Source organism: Musca autumnalis, unplaced genomic scaffold (genome assembly GCF_047663935.1).
Source record: "Musca autumnalis isolate F117 unplaced genomic scaffold, ASM4766393v1 scaffold_1, whole genome shotgun sequence".
Taxonomy (NCBI): Eukaryota; Metazoa; Arthropoda; class Insecta; order Diptera; family Muscidae; genus Musca; species Musca autumnalis.
In genome coordinates, this window is record NW_027411644.1 from 11,831,540 (window position 1) to 11,854,332 (window position 22,793).

Consider the following 22,793-nt stretch of genomic DNA (forward strand, 5'->3'; position numbering starts at 1 on the left):
TAGATAAGATAGGATGAGTTTGCATGCTGTCGCTGAAAAACTGAATTCATTCATTAGTTTTCTTATTAGTATTGGATGCGAAATAGAATCAAAGGCCTTAGTCAAATCCAATGATATAACTACAGTATTACTATTCCGATTTGCATTATGCCGCACCATGTCAGTTAAGTAAAGTAGCAAACCAGTCGTGTTGTGATTTTTACGGAATGCAAATTGACCATTATATATGTATCTATCCACATGCAAAAGTATCTGGTTCTTCATGACATGTTCGCACACCTTCGACAAAACAGGGAGAATAGATATGGGCCTGAGATCCTCAGGACCATGAACTACATTTACCTTAGGTATTGGAACAATTCGGGCCTTCTTCCACATAAGGGGGAAAGAAGAAGATGTTAAAATAGAATTAATTAAATCTAAAACACCATACGAAATATATGGAAAAATCAATTTCAAAAAATCCACTGGTATACCATCAATTCCGATAGATTCCGATTTAATCCTACCGAGAGCCAATATAACGTCATCAACATCAACACAATGAAAAGAAAACCCATTGTCAGGCACATCGAGAAATTGGAGATCAATATTAAGCATTTGTGAATTCCTACATTGAAATGAATTATTTAAAACATTAACATCGATATCAGAAATCACATCTTCTCCACCCATACAACCTGACGTCCTTATAAAGCGCCATAAGGCAGTTGAACCCATAGCTCTAAACTTTTTAGAATAAAAGTTCCGACGCTCTCGCCGAATGACGGACTTTGCTTTATTACGATATTTACAGAACACTTTCCAATTAGCATTAGTTTTGTTACACTGGTATGTCCTAAAAGCCAAATCACGAAGCGACTGAGCAAGAGTTATATGATTCGCATTTATGGGGAGATGGTCTGATCCAAGGGAAATGACGGGTTGCCAGGTAACGTCAGACCAGGTGATACGATGGTTATGTCTGGCGAGCTGTGACACTCTCCTCTAATTCTGGTAGACGCCCCTACCATTGACCGTGCAAAACGCAGAGCTGTCAATCGGCTCAGCCAGCGCTGTACCTCTCTGGTCGTTTCCGAGGGCCAGGACCAGACGATTATGACCTTCCAAAAGCAGGCTAATGTTAGGCACGTAATCTAAGATACAGCTATTTCTCGGCGGGATGTGTACGTTCAGCAACTCTATCTCGGCAGTTCCACGCCTGACTGCTACCCCCATACATTCCATGTACGGGTCATTAGAGACAGGCTCAAGCGAGATAGGTCTTTATTGGACAGACTGGTGCAATAGGAAAGAGGTGGGGGATTACCTCCACTTCTGGTGCGATCTTTCCTTAGCACATTGTAACCATCACAATGTTGTAAGCTACAGTTGTTGTTGAGCTTAGTTTCTTGTACCGCAGCGACCTTGATGTTCTTCCGACTCATGAAATCTACTATTTCTTCGATTTAGATGCACCCACTTCTGACATCTCACCGAAGGTTGGATTTGGGTGAAGCTGCGGATGTGACAAACTGAGCACAGATATATTGGTCCTGGGTTTTCCTCCGTCCCGGCACGGACCAAAAGAATTCGGAGCAGGCATTCCGGGATATGCTGCTCCCAACACAGAAAAACGAAACAAATACAAACATATGTACACTGAGGTGGCAGCCGCTGGCCGGAACGATGATTTTGTGTTGTTCCGGGTCAATCCGGTACGAAACAACCCGCTGCCGTGGGATTGATCATCCATTGTAAATTGTGGTGGTTCATCCTAGGCTGGAAGAGAACTAATGCGTCATAGTACTGTTCTCTTCGACCTATCACTTCCGGGGTGCTCGACAAACTGTCGGTTGAAATAACTTGGGCACCTCTTTGGATCAGTCAGCAAATGTAACCACTGAAATAAGTAGATACTGAGTAGATTCTGACTACTTATTTCAGTGGTTACAAAATAACCAGATATTTCGCGCGACATGCCCTTGTTAAAATAATGGGTGGGAAAGGAGGTTTGTAATGAGGATTTTGGCTGGGCAGGGTTCGAGAGTGACTTAACCGTTGATTTAACTTTTTCTTACACAAAAAGCCCAAAAAAGTGAGTCAATGTGAAACGGCGTGTACTCATTAATATGAGAGAAGTTGTCCTTGTCCATTCGCGGGTGTTGTGGGAACATTAGTTAGTTTTTTATATCTGTACAAGGGAGATAAAATCAATGACTGCATCAAAATATCAAATGTATACTGGGATAATTTCGTTCTTATTTTAGTTGCTACTCTCCATGAAAATGTTGGTGGATTTTGTTCTCACTGCTGGGATTAATTTTCTAGCATTCTCCATTATCGACAACTCTAACTTGTAAAAATTACTCAGATTTCCGTTCTTTGATATCTTAATTTGTATTGCATTTGCATTTCCATGTTAAGACATGAAATGTGCACTGATGGATGTATCATTGGAAACCACTCAAAAGTGGTTTACATTCGATTAAGACCAACATTCGATTATTCTTTGTCTTTGTCCATCATAAATGCCACTCAATATTGTGAATGGCAAACGTATCTATGTACAATATTGCGTTTTGCTTCAATACCTTTTTACAACAAAGTAAAACAAACAAAAACGTAGAGCTATAATGACATACAATCATGGGCGTAGGTTGTTACATCTATAAATAGTTTAGATTATATAATTCCCTTAGAATTGTCACGTCCCTTCTGATTCCTCATTATGTGTGGCAAATCCAATGAACAGCGTAACAAACCTCTCCAGAAAGCAATTTTAGACGAACATCTCTGAAGTGTTGAGGGGAAACTTCTCATATATCAAACACATATTTCCAATTCCTTTTCAGCTCAATAATATGGGATTTTCTTTTCACCACAAATTCAAAAACATGGCACCAAGAGTTTAACAACCAAATCATGTTACCATGCCAGAGTTTCGAACCCATGATGGCCAAGAGTAAACGTTGCCCCACAATGCCACCCACTATACCACGCCTTTACTTACCACCTTTTGTGTGTACGTGTGTGTTTGTGGTAAATTAAGCATTTCACAATCCACATGGAAATCGAAGATGTTGGTTGGTTTATTTCTTCCAAATAGTAGACCTAGAAAATGGCAACAAAACAACAATAAGAAATCTAAAAAAAAAAAAAAACAGAAAAAAACATGTTAAACCAAATATAAAAATTATGCAAAATATTTATTCAACCTTAACGAGACAAGTCGAAGGCGCAAAGCAGCGCCACCAATCTTTTCTTTGGCGCGACAATCAATGCTGCTGGCTGGCAGCTGTGCATGTTTCCCCTGCTCCACATTCTTTTACTCTATTATTATTTCAACATTCACACGTCATCGTCTTGCATTTTCTTACTTTATGTGGAATTTGTTTTCCCTCATCATCCATTCATTTGGCTATTAAAGGTAGACTTCCTAAATGTTTTCATTTCTTGTGCTGCATATGTGTTTTCTTTGTCTTCAATGACGGCGATTTCCTCCTCCTTCTATAGTTTTTTGGTGGGTATTTTTAACGATTTTTTACGAGGGTGAAATGAAAGGGAACAGATGACGTACCTGATGTCTGGTAGAAATATCACAATCGGATTATTCCTTCGGGTACCTCCTTCACAAAATTTCGGAAAAATGTAGTTTAAGACCTCCTCTTGTATCGTTTCGATTTTTCTTGTAACAGGTTGTACTCAAGGCCCCTATTACGATGGTACAGGATTTTTGAGGGGCAAGTCCACACTTCCTGAGAAAATTACCCGAAAGCTGTAAAAAACCCTACGGCGACCAAGTGTTGTGGCTGGTGGGCACGACAACTTTTGCATATCGTAATATTTCTGCGAATTTTAGATAAAGACCTAAAATGGTACTTATCGGTCCACTCCTTCCGGAGCCTCCCCCATAAAGTTAAAAAATATTCGATAACATTGTACACGCGATATCTCTTAAATGGTGCAACCAATTTGGTCCCGACTATGGATATCGAAATATTTTGTCACGCCTAGTTTAAGTTCGAAAATGGACCACATCGGTGCACTTCTTAGGGTACCTCCTTCACAAAAGTTAAATATATTTATTAAGTGCAATTTAAGGTCTGGTTGATGATCCTTTGAAAATTTGTACCGAGGGTAGATCTTGTGGTCCTGTTTACAGCTATATTATGCCTTTCGTGGGCCTCTAAATTATACCGTGAGCAACCGAAATGACTGGTGAGCGTGATATCTATAGAGATTACTTACTTACTTAGCTAGCCCATTACAGAACATTTGTTCCATAGGCCGAACTAAGAAAAGATCTCCATCTTTCTCTATTTGTTGCTTCGCACTATGGAATACCGCGCCTTTTCATCGCATCATCCACTTGTTTGCGCCATCTATTCATTGGCCTGCCAATTCTGCGTGCACCGCCAAGCGGTCCGTATTTATACGCCTTTTTAGCGCGTTCATCATCGCTCATTCTTATGATATGGCCTAGCCAACGCAATCGCTGCATCTCGATACGTTTAACAATATTGATGTCGTTGTATAGCAGATACAGCTCGTGGTTCATGCGACGTCGATATTCACCGTCAACGCAGATTGGTCCGTAGATCTTTCGAAGAATTTTTCTATCAAACACACCAAGCACTGCCATGTCTGCTTGCGCAAGTACCCAGGCTTCGGAGCCATACATCAGCACGGGTAGTATCAGTGTTTTGTAAAGCGTTATTTTTGTTTGACGAGATGTGGCTTTGTTTCTAAACTGCTTACTTAAACCAAAGTAGCATCTGTTGGCCAATACAATTCTTCCTTTTATTTCACAACTGATGTCGTTTGTTGTGTTTACGGAGGTGCCGAGGTAGACGAAGTCTTTTACTACCTCAATATTATAGGAACCAACTTCCACAGTCGGTCCGAGCTCAATGGACGCATTACGCGTCAACACCATCAACTTGGTCTTCTCACCGTTTACCGCCAGACCAACTTTATCAGATTGTGGTAGGTGTCGATTTGCATCTCTTGGGTCTTCTCCAGGATTTGCCGCAGGGTAAATATCTGGTCAATGGTGGACTTGCCAGGTCTAAAGCCGCATTGGTATGGTCCAATAATCTCGTTGACCATTGGCTTTAGTCGTTCGCACAATATCCCTGACACGATCTTGTAGGCAATAGGGAGTAGACTTATACTCCTATAGTTAGAGCATACAGTCTTATCTCCCTTCTTGTGGACGGGGCACAGGATACTCATGTTCCAATCGTCGGGTACGCGTTCTTCCTGCCAGATGGTGCTAACTAGCTGATGAATACACCTTACCAGCGTATCGGCTCCGGATTTTGAACAGCTCGGCTGGCAAGCCATCGGCTCCTACTGCCTTATTATTCTTCAGCCGATTTATTGCTGTCTTTATCTCATCTTGGCTGGGCGGTATATATTCAATACCATCTTCTCGGATTGGGACTGTAGTATCTTCGTCGTCTTCGCTGCTATTGGATACCAACAGATTTGAAAAATGTTCTTTCCATATCCTGAGTACACTATCTGTATCAGTTACCAAATTACCTTGCTGGTCTCTACAGGAGGATGTGCCTGTACCAAAGCCATCAGTTTGATGCTTGACTCTTTGGTAGAATTTTCGGACTTCATTCTGGCTCCTGTACATCTCGATTTCCTGCGGAAAAGACGTTTCTCCTCTCTCCTTGTATCTCTCTCGTGCGCTACGCGTTGCTACGGATTGTAAAGTAGTCCTATACGCCGCATTTTTCTCTTCGGTGGCAACACGACACTCCTGATCATACCATGGATTCCTTGGTGGAGGTCTCTGGTATCCAAGTATGGATTTTGCGGCTGTTTGCATGGAGTGGGCAATGCTTTGCCATTGCGCTGATATTTTATAGGGATGAGGAGGGCTTTGATTAAGCAATTGGGCGAATTGAGTGGAATATGCTGTGGCTATCTGTTGTGATTGCAGCTTACCGATGTCTAACTTTCGTGTTGTGTCTGTTCGTACTTTGTTTGCTACGTTTAAGGGGATGCGTACCTTTGCTGCAACAAGGTAGTGGTCCGAAGCAATGTTTGCGCCTCGGAACGATCGTACATCCAACACGCTCGATGAATGTCTTCCATCTATCACAACATGATCAATTTGATTTCTTGTTTTCTGATCTGGAGACAGCCAGGTGCCCTTATGAATATCGAGATGATTAAATCTGGTACTGCTAACTACCATGTTTTTTGCAGCTGCAAAGTCTATCAGCCTCATGCCATTATCAGATGTTTCAATGTGTATACTGAATTTTCCGACTGTTGGGCCAAAGATATTCTCCTTTCCAATTTTGGCATTAAAATCGCCTGGAATGATTTTAATGTCATGGGCAGGGCAACGGTCATATGTTTCTTCTAAGCGCTCGTAAAATATATATTTGGTCTGTTCGTCCTTTTCTTCAGTGGGAGCATGAGCACAAATAAAGCTGATGTTGAAGAATTTAGCTTTTATTCGAATTGCAGCAAGTCTTTCATTCACTGGGGTGAATCTTGATATCAGATGTTTTAGTCTCCGACTAACTACAAATCCGCAACCAAACTCATGCTTTACGTCATGGCAGCTATAATACAGTGCGTCACCTTTTGGTGTTGTTGTGACGCCTTTCCTAATCCATCGTATTTCTTGTATGGCCGTAATATCGGCCTTGTACTTTTCAAGTACGTCTGCCAATGCGAAGACTGCACCTTCTCTGTAAAGAGTGCGAACATTCCTGGTGCAGATTCGCAGATCATGGTCCTTAAGACGTTTGCGGGGTTCGTCAACTTTAGAGGGGTTTGTTTTTCTTTTCTTTCGTTTTTTCATAGTAGGCTGTTTTTTCTAGGGTAGGGTTACTAACCCGACGCCCGAACCCAAGTTTTTAACTTTCTTATGGACGAACGCGCGGCACGTGTTAGCTCACTACCTTTAACGGGTGTTAAAGGCAGTTCCCCAGGTGACACCACGGGGAGGTCAGTGTCCACTTGAGATGAAAGAGGGACCAAGATAAATCCTGGTCTTTGCCATGTTAAAACCGGTCAGGACCGTTCCTTGGTATCTTCCATCCCCTACGTCACCCATCTATAGAGATTAATGACTCCTAAAATGAGATCCCCTTCTAAAATGGACAAAGCGGTTCCTCCTTCGCAACACCTTTGAGCTTTAATCCAAATTCATCTGTTTTGTCCGAAAGTTCATGTGTCCAAGAAGACCACAAAGTTCTAAAATCCCCTAAATATTTATTTTCAGCTTGTACATATTTTCAATTTTCGAAATTTTAAATACCTCAAAATTGTCTACATTTTGATAGAGTTTATGACTTTGAAGCGTAAATTTGAACATTTATTTTCATTTTAACCACACTTATCATACCATCCACCTTGTGTTATTCGTCTATTTCCATGATCTAATAATGCATTTCTAAGTCACTTCCTCCCCCTCATTGTTCTTTTAAGCTTGTTCTAGTTTAAATTTCTAATTACTTGTGATAGCCCAGCCAGCAATTGGGAGTGAGTGAGTCACTTCCTCTATCAGAAGTAATCGCTTTCTGAACTTCTATTCTAGAAAATAGCGATCCTTTATCATTTTACAATAACAATTGCATTGCTGTCCCTTTTTAAACTTCTTGAATAACTACCTAGTGTCAGAAAAGGAGATCGAAATTCTATTATTGATTTTTTACACAAACAATGCTACTACTTACGACTATCGCGTGGGCAGACACATTTTCTGGTCAATGCAGACACTTCGATTGTTTACGTTCATTTGAGGCGTGTACAACCTTGAACTAATATAAGAAATTAGTCTATCCGATGTTTATATGGTGCGGTGGTGCAGTGGTTAGCATGTTTGCTTTGCATTCTTAACGTCATGGGTTTGATTCCCAGGCCAGGCAATATCACATTTTTAAATTACAACATTAATGTAGACGACAATTTCAACTAAGAATAGTTCTTATAACCTTGGGTACTTTGGAAAAATAATTCGGATAATAAAAAAGTAAAAAGAAAAATAAAAAACAAAATAAATAAATTTTTTTCGTCACAACCAATTTTATTGCTAAAAGTACTTCTAGGAAGTCTCGAAAGCGGCATTTACAAGTAGTGTCGTGGACGTGGTTCATTTCTTCCCGAACAGTGTGTCCACTTCAATTAGAATGCGAGATCGCGGATGTGTATTTCTATCGCCTGGGAGTGACTGCTTCGGGTAATGGGCGATAAAAAATGCTTGCTGGGAGGTTATTGCAGGCCGTCGTCTGTAGTTGTTTCCCTCTTATCTGTGTGTGTGTGACAGTCCCTACAACTGTCTGTCTATTCATTCATCTATCTCTATCTGTAGAGTTCTCCCGTACATGTGCCCGTCTTTATTGAGTGAGATTGTTGCAAGACATCCAGAGTAGCAGATTCTTGTGGGCATAATTTTCCTGATGCATGGCTCTGTGTCTTACATTGCACAAATTTATTGTTTGCTCCAGCTGCAAGCGCTACCAAACAGCAGTTGGGTGCGCTGTGGAGATATTTGTAATAAGAAGGAGGAGGGGGTAGGAGATGGAGAAACAAATAACGCTGCTCACTTTTTATGCATAAGAGATCCGCCAACCCCGCATTGGTTAGTCTTCCATCCAACTGGAGGCTATGTGGTGTCTCTACCTAATGCTGAAGGTGCTGCTCTTGTTTGATTGGCATTAATTTGAATTTGTTTCAGTTTTGTTTAGCCGGTTACATTTACCGGTCGTGTGTGTGCGCTGCTAAGTTTCTTCTGTTCATTTGTCGCCTTTGTTAACAATTGATTTAAATCTTATTAAAGAAAGAAAACAATTTAAATTATTAACATTATTTGCAATTACTTGGAAAAGAGTACAAAATTGGTTTAATTAGTTTGTTTATAAAAATAAATAGAATGTACCTAAGTTGTGCAATTAACAATGATTTTTTGGTTACTTCGTTTGGCGAACTTTTTTTGGTTGTTGTTGCAGCTGTTTTTACTCCAAGGAAGCTGTTGCATGTTGCAGAAATTAGTGCTAATTTTTTACACTTATCCACCAACATTGGGGGTGTAGATCAATTTGTAAATTGTAATATGGACTGTATCGATCTACTACTTCGGATACCTACGTCCCTCACAAAATTTCCGTTCAGTGCAGTTTAAGACCTGCTCTCCAATCGTTTCGATTTGTTATCCAACAGGTTGTTCTCGCTGTAAAAAAATCTACGCCCACCATGTGAACGATAACTCTCGAACGGATGTGTTGGTCCAAATTTTGTGTAACTTAAAATTTCTGCGAATCTTAGATAAAGTTCAAAGATGATTTTTGTCGGTTCGCTACTTAGAGTACCTCCCTCACAAAAGTTCAACATTTTTATTTAAGTGCAGTTTAAGTTAGGGTCGAGAAAATTGGAAATTATTACCAAAAGTACACCTTTTGATCCTGTTTACAGCTATATTATGTTTTTCGTGGTCAAGTCCAAGCGCTAAATCTATCGAAAGGAATGAATCCCAAAAAGATCCACTTCAAAAAATGACTTGCAGTCCATACCTTCAAATGCATATTTTTGTCGGCATGTTAATACGTCCAAAAAGGGGGCTACAAAATTCTGAAACCCCCTGAATACATAACCTTTGGGGAAACTGATTTTTGTTGTGTAGCCGGATATATCCGATATGTCTATATATGATAGTTTCAATTCACAAAGGCTGAGGGTATATCTCTCTCAGCAAAGCTGACTGATCCTTTTTATACCCTCCACCATAGTATGGAGGGTATATTAAGTTTGTTTTTCCGTTTGTAACGCATTGAAATAATCATTTGCGACCCTATAAAGTATATACATTCTTGATCAGCGTAAAATCTGTGCATGTCCGTCCATCCGTCCGTCTGTGGTAATCACTCTAGCATCCACAAAAATGGAGATAGGACGCTGAAATTTTGGGAAGATGTGTCTTTTGTTTGCAGGCAGGTCAAGTTCGATGATGGGCTATATCGGTCCACGTTTTGGTATAGCCCCCATATAACAGTACCTCCCGATTTGAGGTATTTTGAAGTTTTTAGTCACATTTTCGAACCGAATTAGTTATAATTTGACATTTAGGGTTCCTAGTGATCAACAAACTTATATTCCAAAGGATATGGGCACACGTCCATGTTTTGGTAAAGCCCCCATATAACGGTACTTCCCTCTTTTCGGTATTTTGAGAATTTTAGCACAATTTTCACCCGAACTAGCTGTAAATTGACATTTGAGGTTCTTAGTGGTCATCAAACTTCTCCACCGAACATCGCCAACATAGGTCCATGTTTTGGTATAGCCCCCATATAACGATACCTCCCGATTTTCGGTATTTTGAGAATTTTAGCATAATTTTCACCCGAACTAGCTGTAAATTGACATTTGAGGTTCTCAGTGGTCATCAAACTTCTCCACCGAACATCGCCATCATAGGTCCATGGTTTGGTATACCCCCATATAACGATACCTCCCGATTTTCGGTATTTTGAGAATTTTAGCACAATTTTCACCCAAACTAGCTGTAAATTGACATTTGAGGTTCTCAGTGGTCATCAAACTTCTCCACCGAACATCCCCAACATAGGTCCATGTTTTGGTATAGCCCCCATATAACGATACCTCCCGATTTTCGGTATTTTGAGAATTTTAGCACAATTTTCACCCGAACTAGCTGTAAATTGACATTTGAGGTTCTTAGTGGTCATCAAACTTCTCCACCGAACATCGCCAACATAGGTCCATGTTTTGGTATAGCCCCCATATAACGATACCTCCCGATTTTCGGTATTTTGAGAATTTTAGCATAATTTTCACCCGAACTAGCTGTAAATTGACATTTGAGGTTCTCAGTGGTCATCAAACTTCTCCACCGAACATCGCCATCATAGGTCCATGGTTTGGTATACCCCCATATAACGATACCTCCCGATTTTCGGTATTTTGAGAACTTTAGCTACAATTTTCACCCGAAATAGCTGTAAATTGACATTTGAGGTTCTCAGTGGTCATCAAACTTCTCCACCAAACATCGTCAACATAGGTCCATGGTTTGGCAAAGCTCCCATATAACGATACCTCCCGATTTTCGGTATTTTGAGTATTTTAGCAACAATTTTTAATCGAACTAGCTATAATTTGACATTTGAATTTTCAGTGATCACGAAACTTCTTCACTAAAATTCGTCAACATAGGTCCATCTTTTCGTATAGCTCCTATATAACGGTACCTCCCGATTTTAGGCATTTTGAGGGTCTACATTGTTTGATGGAACTTAATTTGACTTTTGAGGTTCTCTGCAGTTACAAAACTTTTCCACCAAAAATTGTAAAGATAGGTTGACACTTTGATATAGTCCCGTAGGTGGTACCTTTCACCTGGCTGAACCTACCAGAATTAGAGGAGAGTGTCACAGCTCGCCAAAAATAACCATCGTGTCACCTGGTCTGACAAATGACGTTACCTGGCACCCCGTCATTTCCCTTGGATCGGACCATCTCCCCATAATTGTCTCCATTAGCATACCACCCGACTTCATCACCTCTGAACGCCGCACGTTCGTCAATCATAAAAAAGCTGATTGGCCGAGTTTCAGAGAGTTCACCAATCACCGCTTCAGAGAATTGCCCAATCCTTCTGATGTTCGGGTAGCGGAAAGGACGTTCCGAGACAGCATCACTGCTGCAGCGCTCGCCATATCCCTGCTGGTCGAATACCCGAAGTAAGACCAAACTTCCCAGCAGAGGCGACGGGATTAGCAAATGAGCGTGATGAGCTTCGCCGAACCAACCCTAATGACCCCAGAGTCAGGGAACTGACACTGGAAGATAACAGGCTGGTCAGCGAGCACAAGCGGAGCAAGTGGTTAAATCATCTGAAGAGTTGTAACATTGGAGCCGTAAAAGGTGAATTGTATATGTTTTTCGTGGTTAAGTCACTCTCGAACCCTGGAAGAAGGGAAGATAGGACCTCAGTCACGTTTGGCGACGTTACGTTGACTGACCCGAAGAGGTGCGCAAGTTATTTCAATCGACAGTTTGTCGAGCACCCCGAGAGTGACAGGGCGAAGAGAAGAGTATTACGTCGCATCAGATCTCTTCCTGCCGAGGAGGACCCACCACAGTTTACAATGGATGATGTTGCCAATGCCATCAGGAACGCTAAATCATCCAAAGCGTTGGGCCCTGATGGAATCTCCATGGTAATGCTGAAGCAGCTGGATGAGCCGGGAGTGGAGTATCTCGTTGTTCCCGAAGTCTGGAAAATGGACAGGGTGGTCCCACTACGGAAGTCCGGCAAGGATGCCAGCAAAAGTGAATCGTACAGGCCAATTTCGCTTCTGTCGCCCATAGCAAAGACCCTTGAGGCCTTAGTCCTCCCCAGTATCAGAAATAGCTATCGAGTTGCCGATCATCAGCATGGATTCCGTAAGCAGCACAGCACGACAACTGCTCTGCACGCCATTACCACACATATTTGTCAAGGACTCAACCAGAGACGGCCGTGCGATAGAATAGTGATAGTGGCGTTTGACTTATCAAAAGCCTTTTATACAGTCAGGCACTCCACGCTGTTTGAGGACATTGAGCAGACAACCCTCCGGCCACGCTTGACGTTGGATAGTCAATTATATGTGTGGACGCCAGTCGTACGTGGAATTCAGGAACAAGAAATCCAAACCCCGTAGAGTGAAACATGGAGTTCCCCAAGGTGGGGTGATATCTCCGGAACTGTTTAACCTCTACCTTTCCTGTATTCCGCCCACTCCAGACGGCATCGAGATCGTAACGTATGCGGGTGATTGCACGATTCTGGCTCGGGTACCTATCCTAATGACATCTGTGAGAGACTGAACAACTATTTAATCGATCTTACCACATTTTTTCATTCGAGGAACAGCACAGTTTGGAAGAGAATTGAATGTCGTTGTCGACGGTAGCAGAATTCCGACCACAATTGCACCAACATTTTAGGGGTCACATTCGACACAAGTTGTGCGCGCAAGCCACAGCTATCTGCGACAAACTGAAAAGTAGGAACAAGTTCCTTAAGTCCCTAGCCGACAGCACTTGGGGTGTAGATAAAGAAACCTTGTTGGCCACATATAACGCGTCAGGTCGGTCTGTGGTAAGCTATGCGACGCCAATTTGGTCCCCGGGATTATGTAATACGAATTTGAAAAAGATTCAAACCTGCCAGAATGCCGCCCTGGGAACAGCAACAGGGTGCCTCCTAAAGTCTTCAGTGGACCATCTACATGAGGAGGCAAAGATTCTTCCTGTGAAGCAACATAATGAGATGCTTTCGTTGCAGTACTTGCTTGGATGTTACCGTGAGAGCCATCCCAATAACCATCTGCTGGCTAGGCCCGACATATTCCGGCATATCAGGAGGGAGGTCCAACAATATAGGAGAGAACCGCTAGATCAATAGGCATATCAAGCAGGTTTAAATAGTATTCAGACGGATGCAGTTGCTAAGGCCATAAGCAAATATAGTGTGAATAAAGTCCTCGGAGTACATCCCCCATCTATCGTAGCTGAGAAGCGTCAACTGCACGACAAACTAGAGTAGTTTTGGCTCAACTACGCTCGGGATATTGCAGTCGCCTAAATTCTTATTGGGCGGAAATCGACCGCGCCGTGCAAGACATCTGCCCAATATGCGGAAAGGGCCCGTACGTCGCAAAACATCTTTTCAACTGCCCCGCCAAACCTACTCATCTAACTCCAGTGGATCTGTGGTTGCATCCAATCGAAGCAGGCACTTTCGTGGAACTGGAGATAGACCCAGAGCAGGTTTAAATAGTATTCACACGAATGCAGTTGCTAATACCATAAGCAAATATAGTGTGAATAAAGTCCTCGGAGTACATCCCCCATCTATCGCAGCTGAGAAACGTCAGCTGCCACGTCACACCAGAGTAGTTTTGGCTCAACTACGCTCGGGATATTGCAGTCGCCTAAATTCTTACTGGGCAGAAATCGACCGCGCCGTGCTCTTCCATCTGCCCAGTATGCGGCATGGCCCCGCACGACACAAAACATCTTTTCAACTGCCGCGCCAAACCTACTCATCTAACTCCAGTGGATCTGTGGTTACATCCCATCGAAGCAGCCTCTCTCCTTGAACTGGAGATCGACCCAGAGCCAGATTGAACAGAGGAACGGACATACAAACATAATAATAAACACTCTTACAACATCGCGAACAAAAGTACTCTCCATAAGCTTTAAAACGAGATCCATACTGCCGAAGTAAGAATAGTAAAATGCCAAGACCCATATTTCGGGTAGTATGGACTTCGCCGGGAAAGCTATATATCGTTGTGATCAGGGCGACAAGGGCTATATATTGTAAAAAATCAGCAAGATCCGCGAGGTGTCCATATAACAGGTAATGGTGACAGTATAAGACATTTCTGAAATGTCAAGGCCCATATGTCGGGAAGTATGAACTTCCCCCGGGAACATAATATATTGCTGTGATCAGGTCCCAAGAACTACCTATGGTTACAATTTCAGGCCGATCCCGAGAGGTGTCCATAAACAAAGTAATGGTGTTAAAGTACTTACTTAGTTGGCCCAATACAGAACATTTGTTCCATAGACCGAACTAAGAAAAGATCTCCATTCCTCTCTGTTTTTCGCTTGACTTTTTGGAATACCGCGCCTTTCCATTTCTTCATCCACTTGTTTGCTCCATCGAAGCTTAGGCCTGCCGATTCTGCGTGCACCGCCATGTGGCATGTATTCATACGCCTTTCTAGCGGGTTCATCATCGCTCATTCTCATAATATGGCCTAGCCAAAGCAATCGTTGCATCTCGATACGTTTAACTACATATATTCATGTCTTTGTATAGCTGATATAGCTCGTGGTTCATACGACGTCGATATTCACCGTCAACGCAAATCGGCCCGTAGATCTTTCGAAGAATTTTCCTCTCAAACACACCAAGCACTGCCTTATCTGCTTGCGCAAGTACCCATGCTTCGGAGCCATACATTAGCACGGGTAGTATCAGCGTTTTGTATAGTGGTATTTTTGTTTGACGAGATGTGGCTTTGTTTTTAAATTGCTTACTTAAACCATAGTAGCATCTGTTGGCCAATACAATTCTTCTTCTTATTTCACAACTGATGTTGTTTGTTGTGTTTATGGCAGTGCCGAGGTAGACGAAGTCTTTAACTACCTCAAAATTATAGGTACCAACTTCCACAGTTGGTCCGAGCTCTATGTACGCTTTGCGCGTCGACACCATCATTTTGGTCTTTTCGCCGTTTACCGCCAGACCCACTTTCGCAGATTCTGCTTCGACCTTCCTAAAGGTATCAGTTACTTCCTTTACTGATCGTCCCATGATGTCTATGTCATCAGCATAGGCAAGTAACATGTGGCTATTGGTGTAAATTGTGCCTTTTCTTTTGACATTTGCATCTCGTATTACCTTTTCCAGCAAAATGTTGAATAGGTCACACGAAAGGATGTCTCCTTGTCTGAAACCTCTTTTGGTACAAAATTCTTCGGAGAGGTTCTTTCCAATTGTAACTGAGGACCTAGTATCAGTTAAAGTCATCTTACTAAGCCGGATGAGCTTTGCGGGGATACCAAATTCAGACATTGCGTGGAATACCTTTGATCGGAGGGGACTGTCGAATGCTGCTTTATAATCGACAAAAAGGTGAAATATGTCGATCTGCATCTCTTGGGTCTTCTCTAGGATTTGCCGCAGGGTAAATATCTTGTCAATGGTGGACTTGCCAGGTCTAAAGCCACATTGGTATGGTCCAATTATTTCGTTGACCATTGGCTTTAGTCGTTCGCACAATATCCCTGACACTATCTTATAGGCAATAGGGAGAAGACTTATGCCCCTATAGTTTGAGCATACAGTCTTATCTCCTTTCTTGTGGACGGGACATAGGATGCTCAGGTTCAAATCGTCGGGTACGCGTTCTTCCTGCCAGATGGTGCTAACTAGCTGATGCATACACCTTATCAGCGCGTCGCCACCGGTTTTAAACAGCTCGGCTGGTAAGCCATCGGCTCCTGCTGCTTTATTATTCTTCAGCCGGTTGATTGCTGTTTTTACCTCATCTTGGCCGGGCGGTATACATTCTATACCATCTTCTGGGATTGGATTTGTGGTATCATCGTCTTCGCTACTATTGGATACCAGCAGATTGGAGAAATGTTCCTTCCATATCCTGAGCACGCTATCTGTATCTGTTACCAGATTACCTTGCTGGTCTCTACAGGAGGATGTGCCTGTACCAAAGCCATCTGTTTGATGTTTCACTTTTTGGGAGAATTTTCGGACTTCATTCTGGCTCCTGTACATCTCGATTTTTTCACACTCCCGCTTTTCCATTTCTCTCTTTTTCTTGCGGAAAAGACGTTTCTCTTCTCTCCTTTTCTCTTGATATCTCTCTCGCGCGCTACGTGTTGCTACTGATTGCAAAGTAGCTCTATATCAGTGTTCACCAGCGAGCTGCTACTGAGAGCAAATTATCATAACTTTCAATCCAAAACACACGGTAATGTATGCTCAGTTGCTCTCAGTACGGGCTCGCTGGTGAACACTGCTCTATATGCCGCATTTTTCTCTTCGGTAGCAGCACGACACTCCTGGTCATACCATGAATTCCTTTGTGGAGGTCTCTGGAATCCAAGTATGGATTTTGCGGCTGTTTGCATGGAGTGGGCAATATGTTGCCATTGTGTTATGTTATCGGGACAAGGAGTGCTCGCGTTAAGCAATTGGGCTAGTTGAGTGGAATATGCTGTGACTATCTGTTGTGTTTGCAGCCTATCGATGTCCAACTTCCGCGTTGAGTCTGTTCGTGCTTTATTTGCAACGTTTAGACGGGTACGTACCTTGGCTGCAACAAGGTAGTGGTCCGAATCAATGTTTGCGCTTCGGAACGATCGTACATCCAACACGCTGGATGAATGTCTTCCATCTATTACAACATGATCAATTTGATTACTTGTTCTTTGATCTGGAGACAGCCAGGTGCCCTTATGAATATCGAGATGATTAAATCTGGTACTGCTAACTACCATGTTTTTGCAGCTGCAAAGTCTATCAGCCTCATACCATTGTCAGAGGTTTCACTGTGGAGACTGAATTTCCCGACTGTTGGGCCAAAGATATTCTCCTTTCCAATTTTGGCATTAAAATCTCCTAGAATGATTTTAATATCATGGGCAGGGCAACGGTCGTATGTTTCTTCTAAGCGCTCGTAAAATATATCTTTGGTCTGTTCGTCCTTTTCTTCAGTGGGAGCATGAGCCCAAAAAAGCTGATGTTGAAGAATTTAGCTTTTATTCGAATTGCAGCAAGTCTTTCATTCACTGGAGTGAAGCTGGATACCAGATGTTTTAGTCTCCGGCTAACTACGAATCCGCAACCAAACTCATGCTTTACGTCATGGCAGCTATAATACAGTGCGTCACCTTTAGGTGTTGTTGTGACGCCTTTCCCAATCCATCGTATTTCCTGTATGGCAGTAATATCGGCCTTGTACTTTTCAAGTACGTCTGCCATTGCGAAGACTGCACCTTCTCTATAAAGAGTGCGAACATTCCAGGTGCAGATTCGCAGATCATGGTCCTTAAAATGTTTGCGGGGTTCGTCAACTTTAGAGGGGTTTGTTTTTCTTTTCTTTCGTTTTTTCATAGTAGGATGTTTTTTCTAGGGGAGGGTTACTAACCCGACGCCCAAACCCAAGTTTTTAACGTTCTTATGGGTGAACGCGCGGCACATGTTAGCTCACTACCTTTACCGGGTGTTAAAGGCAGTTCCCCAGGTGACACCACGGGGAGGTCAGTGTCCACTTGAGATGAAAGAGGGACCAAGATAAATCCTGGGCTTTGCCATGTTAAAGCCGGTCAAGACCGTTGCTTGGTATCATTCATCCCCTACGTCACCCGGTGTTAAAGTAAGACATTTCCGAAATGTCAAGACCCATATCTCGGGTAGTATGGACTTCGCCGGGAAAGCTATATATCGTTGTGATCAGGGCGACAAGGGCTATATATGTTAAAAAAATCAGCCCGATCCGAGAGGTGTCCCTTAACTTCTTCTTCTTAAAATGCTGTTATTTATGTCCCTTAGACTAATGGAACAATAAATCCAGACATTGTCTCACCTAAATGGCCCAAAAATCTCCCCTTTTATTTTCATAAAAATGGTGGGATAAAATATTCATTTCAATATTCGAATAACCATAAAAACCCAGACACCATGACAGAACTACCATAATTGTGCCATGCCAGACACTAAATACAAAAATTTTCTAAACAAATACCAGAAAAAATACGAAATATTTTTGACACCAAAACATTTTGAAAAATAAAACGAAAAGAGATTAAAGGCTTCATCCTCTATCTCCCCAAGAAAAAAACTTGAGGGAGATTTTAGACATTTTACTAGACATTGCAATAGGAACAACAGCAACAACAACGGCAACATCCATCCACACGACACCCATCATTAGAAATATCAACACAAGAGCACGGTGTACGGCGTGGTGTAGTTCAATGAGATCAAGAGCATTTTCAAAAACAACTGCAGCAACAACAAAAAACAATTCAAATAAACACAAAAGAAATGCCATCTGAATTAAAACTAAACAAAAAAGAAACTAATTTATCCCGGCATTGATGAGAGCGGCTAGTATACCGTTCGTTGCATTCATTCATTCACTCGTAGAGAGTGCTAAAGATTTCACCAAAACAAAACGAAGATCAAATCATAGCTCCTTGTTTTCATTTCCCATTCACCACCCTCGCACTTTGTCAGTTCCTCCCTTTGTCAGAAAACATATGGGTGAGAAAAATTAATGGGTGTGAGTAACAAGAGCGCCTCATGCAACAGAGCAAAAAATAAATAAAAAAATAAAAACACTCGAAAAGAGGGAAAAGTCAAAATTTCTGAAAACCCAAAAGAAAAGCAGCCAAAAAAAAAAAATCGAACCAAATGTGAAATTCAAACGCCCGAGAAACGTGTGTGAATACGGCGGTTAGATCGGTAAACTAAAATAGCAAACTTATCGGTTTAAATCATAGCATAATTAAGAAATATAATAAAGAAAAGGAAATACAAAAATAAAAAAATTACCCCCAAATATTGACAAAAAAAATATAATAATATTTAAAAAGTCATTGTGATTCGCAAAAGGAAAATAGATGGTCTTCTTTCATTTGTGGTGAGAAGATTAAGCAAAAGATTGAAAAAATTAAAAAAATAAAATTCCCCACAAAAAAATACCGAGTGGTGCGTGTCTATGTGTGAAGCGTAAAATAATTACGTGATTTGTTTAGTTTTTAATTCTTAGCAAAAAAAAAGTGAAATTGATTTTTCCAAAATAAGAAGAATATCAAATAAAAAAAATCATCCAAGCATAACAACTTTTGAAAGACCTAAGGAGGAGATAATAAACCTCCACACCCTTTTTGGGGAAATTGAAGCATGGAATTCATATCGAATTTAATCAAACGACCAGTAAGTTTAGTCGGCGGTGGTGGTGCTGCTGAAGCAACGGAAAAGCCTCAAGAGTCCACATCACGGCCAACTACAATTGGCAGCTTTGAAAATGATGAAAGTCTACCAAAGGAATTGAATTCCGAAAAACAACAAATGGACGATAGCCAAAAGCTCAGTGAGAATCTTCAAAAGGATAATAATAGTCAAACCCGGACCAATTCCACATCGCGTCCAACAACAATTGGAAGCTTGGAAGAAGTAGAAATCCTTCAAAAGGATTTAAGTTCGTTGAGTGCAGGAATTCAGCAAATGGAAAATACAGAAATCCTTCAAAAGGAATTGCAGTCATTGACAGCAAATGTCGTGGATATTATGGAAGGTAACCAACAAAATGTAACCCCCATTGAAAAATCCGAACATCTCCAAGATAACAAGGGAGAGGAAAACCTTCCAAATAGTGATGAAAATCAAAATGTAAATAAAAATGCAAGTAACTGTGATGTAAACCAAGGAAAGGATAATCCAAAAGATGTTTTGGAAGTTAAATCAGAGGAATTAAGTGAAAATAATGCAGAGATTGCAAATGAATGTGGTGTGAAGCAAACACAAGCTATGGATCCTCAAAGTAATGTTGAAGTGGATAAAATTGCAGAAACGAAAAAAGAAGGAACACATCTTCAAAATAATGGTAATCAGAATAACGTTGATGAAAAACAACCACAAGCTGAAGACATGCAGAAAGATATTTCAAAGGAAACCCTTCACAATGTTAACAATGATCAAGTATCCACAGGACAAAACAGCTTCCGCAGTGAACAAGATCAAAAGGATAATAAAAGTACAGAAACCCCATCTGATATTAAGAATGAAACTGAAAATAAAGAAAATCTTGATAAACACGATTCTATTCAAGTTCAAAATCACCAGTCTGAAGAAGAGGGAAATCAAAAATCAGTAAATTTAAAGGATCTTGAGGGACTTCGTCATCAGTTATCTAAAATTTCAGATCAAGTATCCAAAAGTCAAAACAACTCCCACAGGGAGGAGGATGATCAAAAGGAAACCTGTACAGAAAATTCGTCTGATGTTAAAAATGAAGCGGGATATGAAAATAATCTTGAAAAACAGAGTTCTACTCAAGTTCAACATCACTCATCTGCTGAAGAAGAGCAAAATCAAAAACCAGTAAGTTTAAAGGATCTTGAGGGACTTGGAGATCAGTTACCTAAAATTCAAAACAAAAGTGAAGATAGGCATGAAGAAGTTCCACAAATATCGTCAGAGACAAACGATTCTGTTCCAATGTCTGAAGATTTGCAAAATTCAGAAATAAGAACTCAAGATAATGCAAAGTCTTCGCCTAATGGAGAAGAAGAAGAAAGGAAATATGTGCCTGAATGCAGTTCGGATGATCAAAGGGCAGCAATGGAAGATAATCTGGAAACTAATATTTCTCAAAAATCTCAAGATTTGAACCTTGACCACCAAGGATCTCAAAATCAACAAAAACCTGATGAAGAAGACATGCAAAAGGTTTTAAACACAGATCAAGGAGAGAAAAACTCTGCTCAAGAAAGGGATGCAAAACAATCTCAAACAGAACAAAAAGACAATAATGAAAACATGGATATTGAAATGCCTTCGAATGTTCTTCAGGATATAGAGGAACAAAAGTCTAGTAAATTAAATAATTTAGAAGGATCTCCTCAAGAAAACATACCTGAAAATAAGGTTGTAGAAATGTGTTCGAATAATATTCAAAATCATGATAAAACTTTTGATGAAAAGAATTTAGAAAATCAACAAAATAGTATTTCACAAGAAGCCTCAGATATCAAACGTACAGAATCTCAAAATAGTAGCGAGGACCATCAAAAGGATGCTTCCTGCGAACTTCAACAACGTACTAAAGAACAGGGACACATGCAAAGCCTTTCACTTGAATCACAACAACTTGAACAAGCATCGGATCAAAAGAATTTTGAAAAACAACAATCTTCAGATAACAAACAACCAGAATCTCAAAATAGTAGCGAGTATCATCAAAAGGACACTTCTTGCGAACAAGACACCAAAGAACAAAGTCCCATGCAAACCCTTTCAATCGAATCACAACAACAGCAACAACATGAAGAGCGCCCCTTATCATCCCTAACCTCTTCTCTAAATGGTAATATTACCGATTTCATTGGAGTTCCTGAAGAGATCTTAAAAGAATTTGATGAAGAATATCTACCGCCACCACCACCGGCATTACTTCTACCACCCGATGATTATAACAACATGCAATCAGTAACACCTTCACCGCCACCACCTCCTCCAGCTCTCACCTCTTCAATGACAGCCTCTCAAACAATTGATGAACTTTTATCGGAAATAACTGATAATCTTACATTGGCCGGTATTAATGATGAAGTTTTGGCCATTGCATCGCCACCACAAAAATCAGAGGTAAATTTTCTTGCAAGTAATTTTAAGTAATCTCATTTCTTTCCTCTAATTGCCATGCACAAAAATGAACAAATTTTGTGAGCTGCCTGCCTCCACTTTTCGTTTTATGCTTGGACGTTGGCCTATTGACCATGGTTTCTATGGTTCGCTGGCTAGGTGTCGTGTTGTACAGACTTGCTAGCCAGTCATTTGTTCCTCATTTCGTCGTTTGTCTTTTTTCATGTCTCTGTGTGTTTGTGTTCTCATTTCTAATTGTCATTGTTCTTATTTTTTGAGTTGTGCCGCATTTGTCTCTTCGAAAGTGTTTTCATTCACAACCATTTGTCACTTTCAATTAAATTAACAGAAATATGCAAAATTTTCATTTCAGTTTTCTTGTTCACTTGGCTATGTTTTTCTACTTTCGTTTAATTTTTTACTCTTTTTTGTTATATTTGAAAAAAAAAAATACAATGTATACGATTTTGTTTCTACGCAGTTTCGTATTTTTTGTGTCCCAAATATGCCAATAATTCATAGATCTTAGATTAAGGGCAGAGATTGGCAGTATAATGAAAATTCACTAGAGGGAAACCTTTATAGTACAGTACAAAAAAGGAACAAAAAATCTTTGAAGCTCCTACCTCCTTAACATGTTCCATTTGATCCAAAATCCTTACATATGCAAATTTATGGCGATCGGATAACGTTAACCCGTGCTAACCGTGCCTGGCGACCTCTGTTTCCATAGTAATTTGTATGGGGCCAAATATGAATTTCTTTAAAAATCCACGATTATTAAAAAAAAAAAATGAAAAAGTATTCTTTAAAAATCCACGCTTATTAAAAATGATTTTGAAAAATATTCTTTAATATT

At 40.8% G+C, this 22,793-nt stretch overlaps 1 protein-coding gene across 43 annotated transcripts in view; it reads left to right on the forward strand.

Annotated features, from left to right (window-relative positions):
- Positions 1 to 22,793, forward strand: part of tacc (transforming acidic coiled-coil protein) — a 141,379-nt gene that overhangs the window by 27,321 nt on the left and 91,265 nt on the right. For 11 of the 43 annotated variants that reach the window (XM_073966038.1, XM_073966043.1, XM_073966078.1 and 8 more), the window contains exon 1: positions 18,710 to 21,937. The exons of 23 other annotated variants lie outside the window; for them this stretch is intronic. In XM_073966038.1, the coding sequence (XP_073822139.1) occupies positions 19,472 to 21,937 (2,466 nt within the window). In that variant the 5' untranslated portion in view covers positions 18,710 to 19,471. Of the gene's footprint in view, positions 1 to 8,693; positions 8,845 to 18,579; positions 21,938 to 22,793 lie in introns of those variants that run through there. 9 more of the 43 variants (XM_073966049.1, XM_073966057.1, XM_073966118.1 and 6 more) reach the window with 5 other exon arrangements.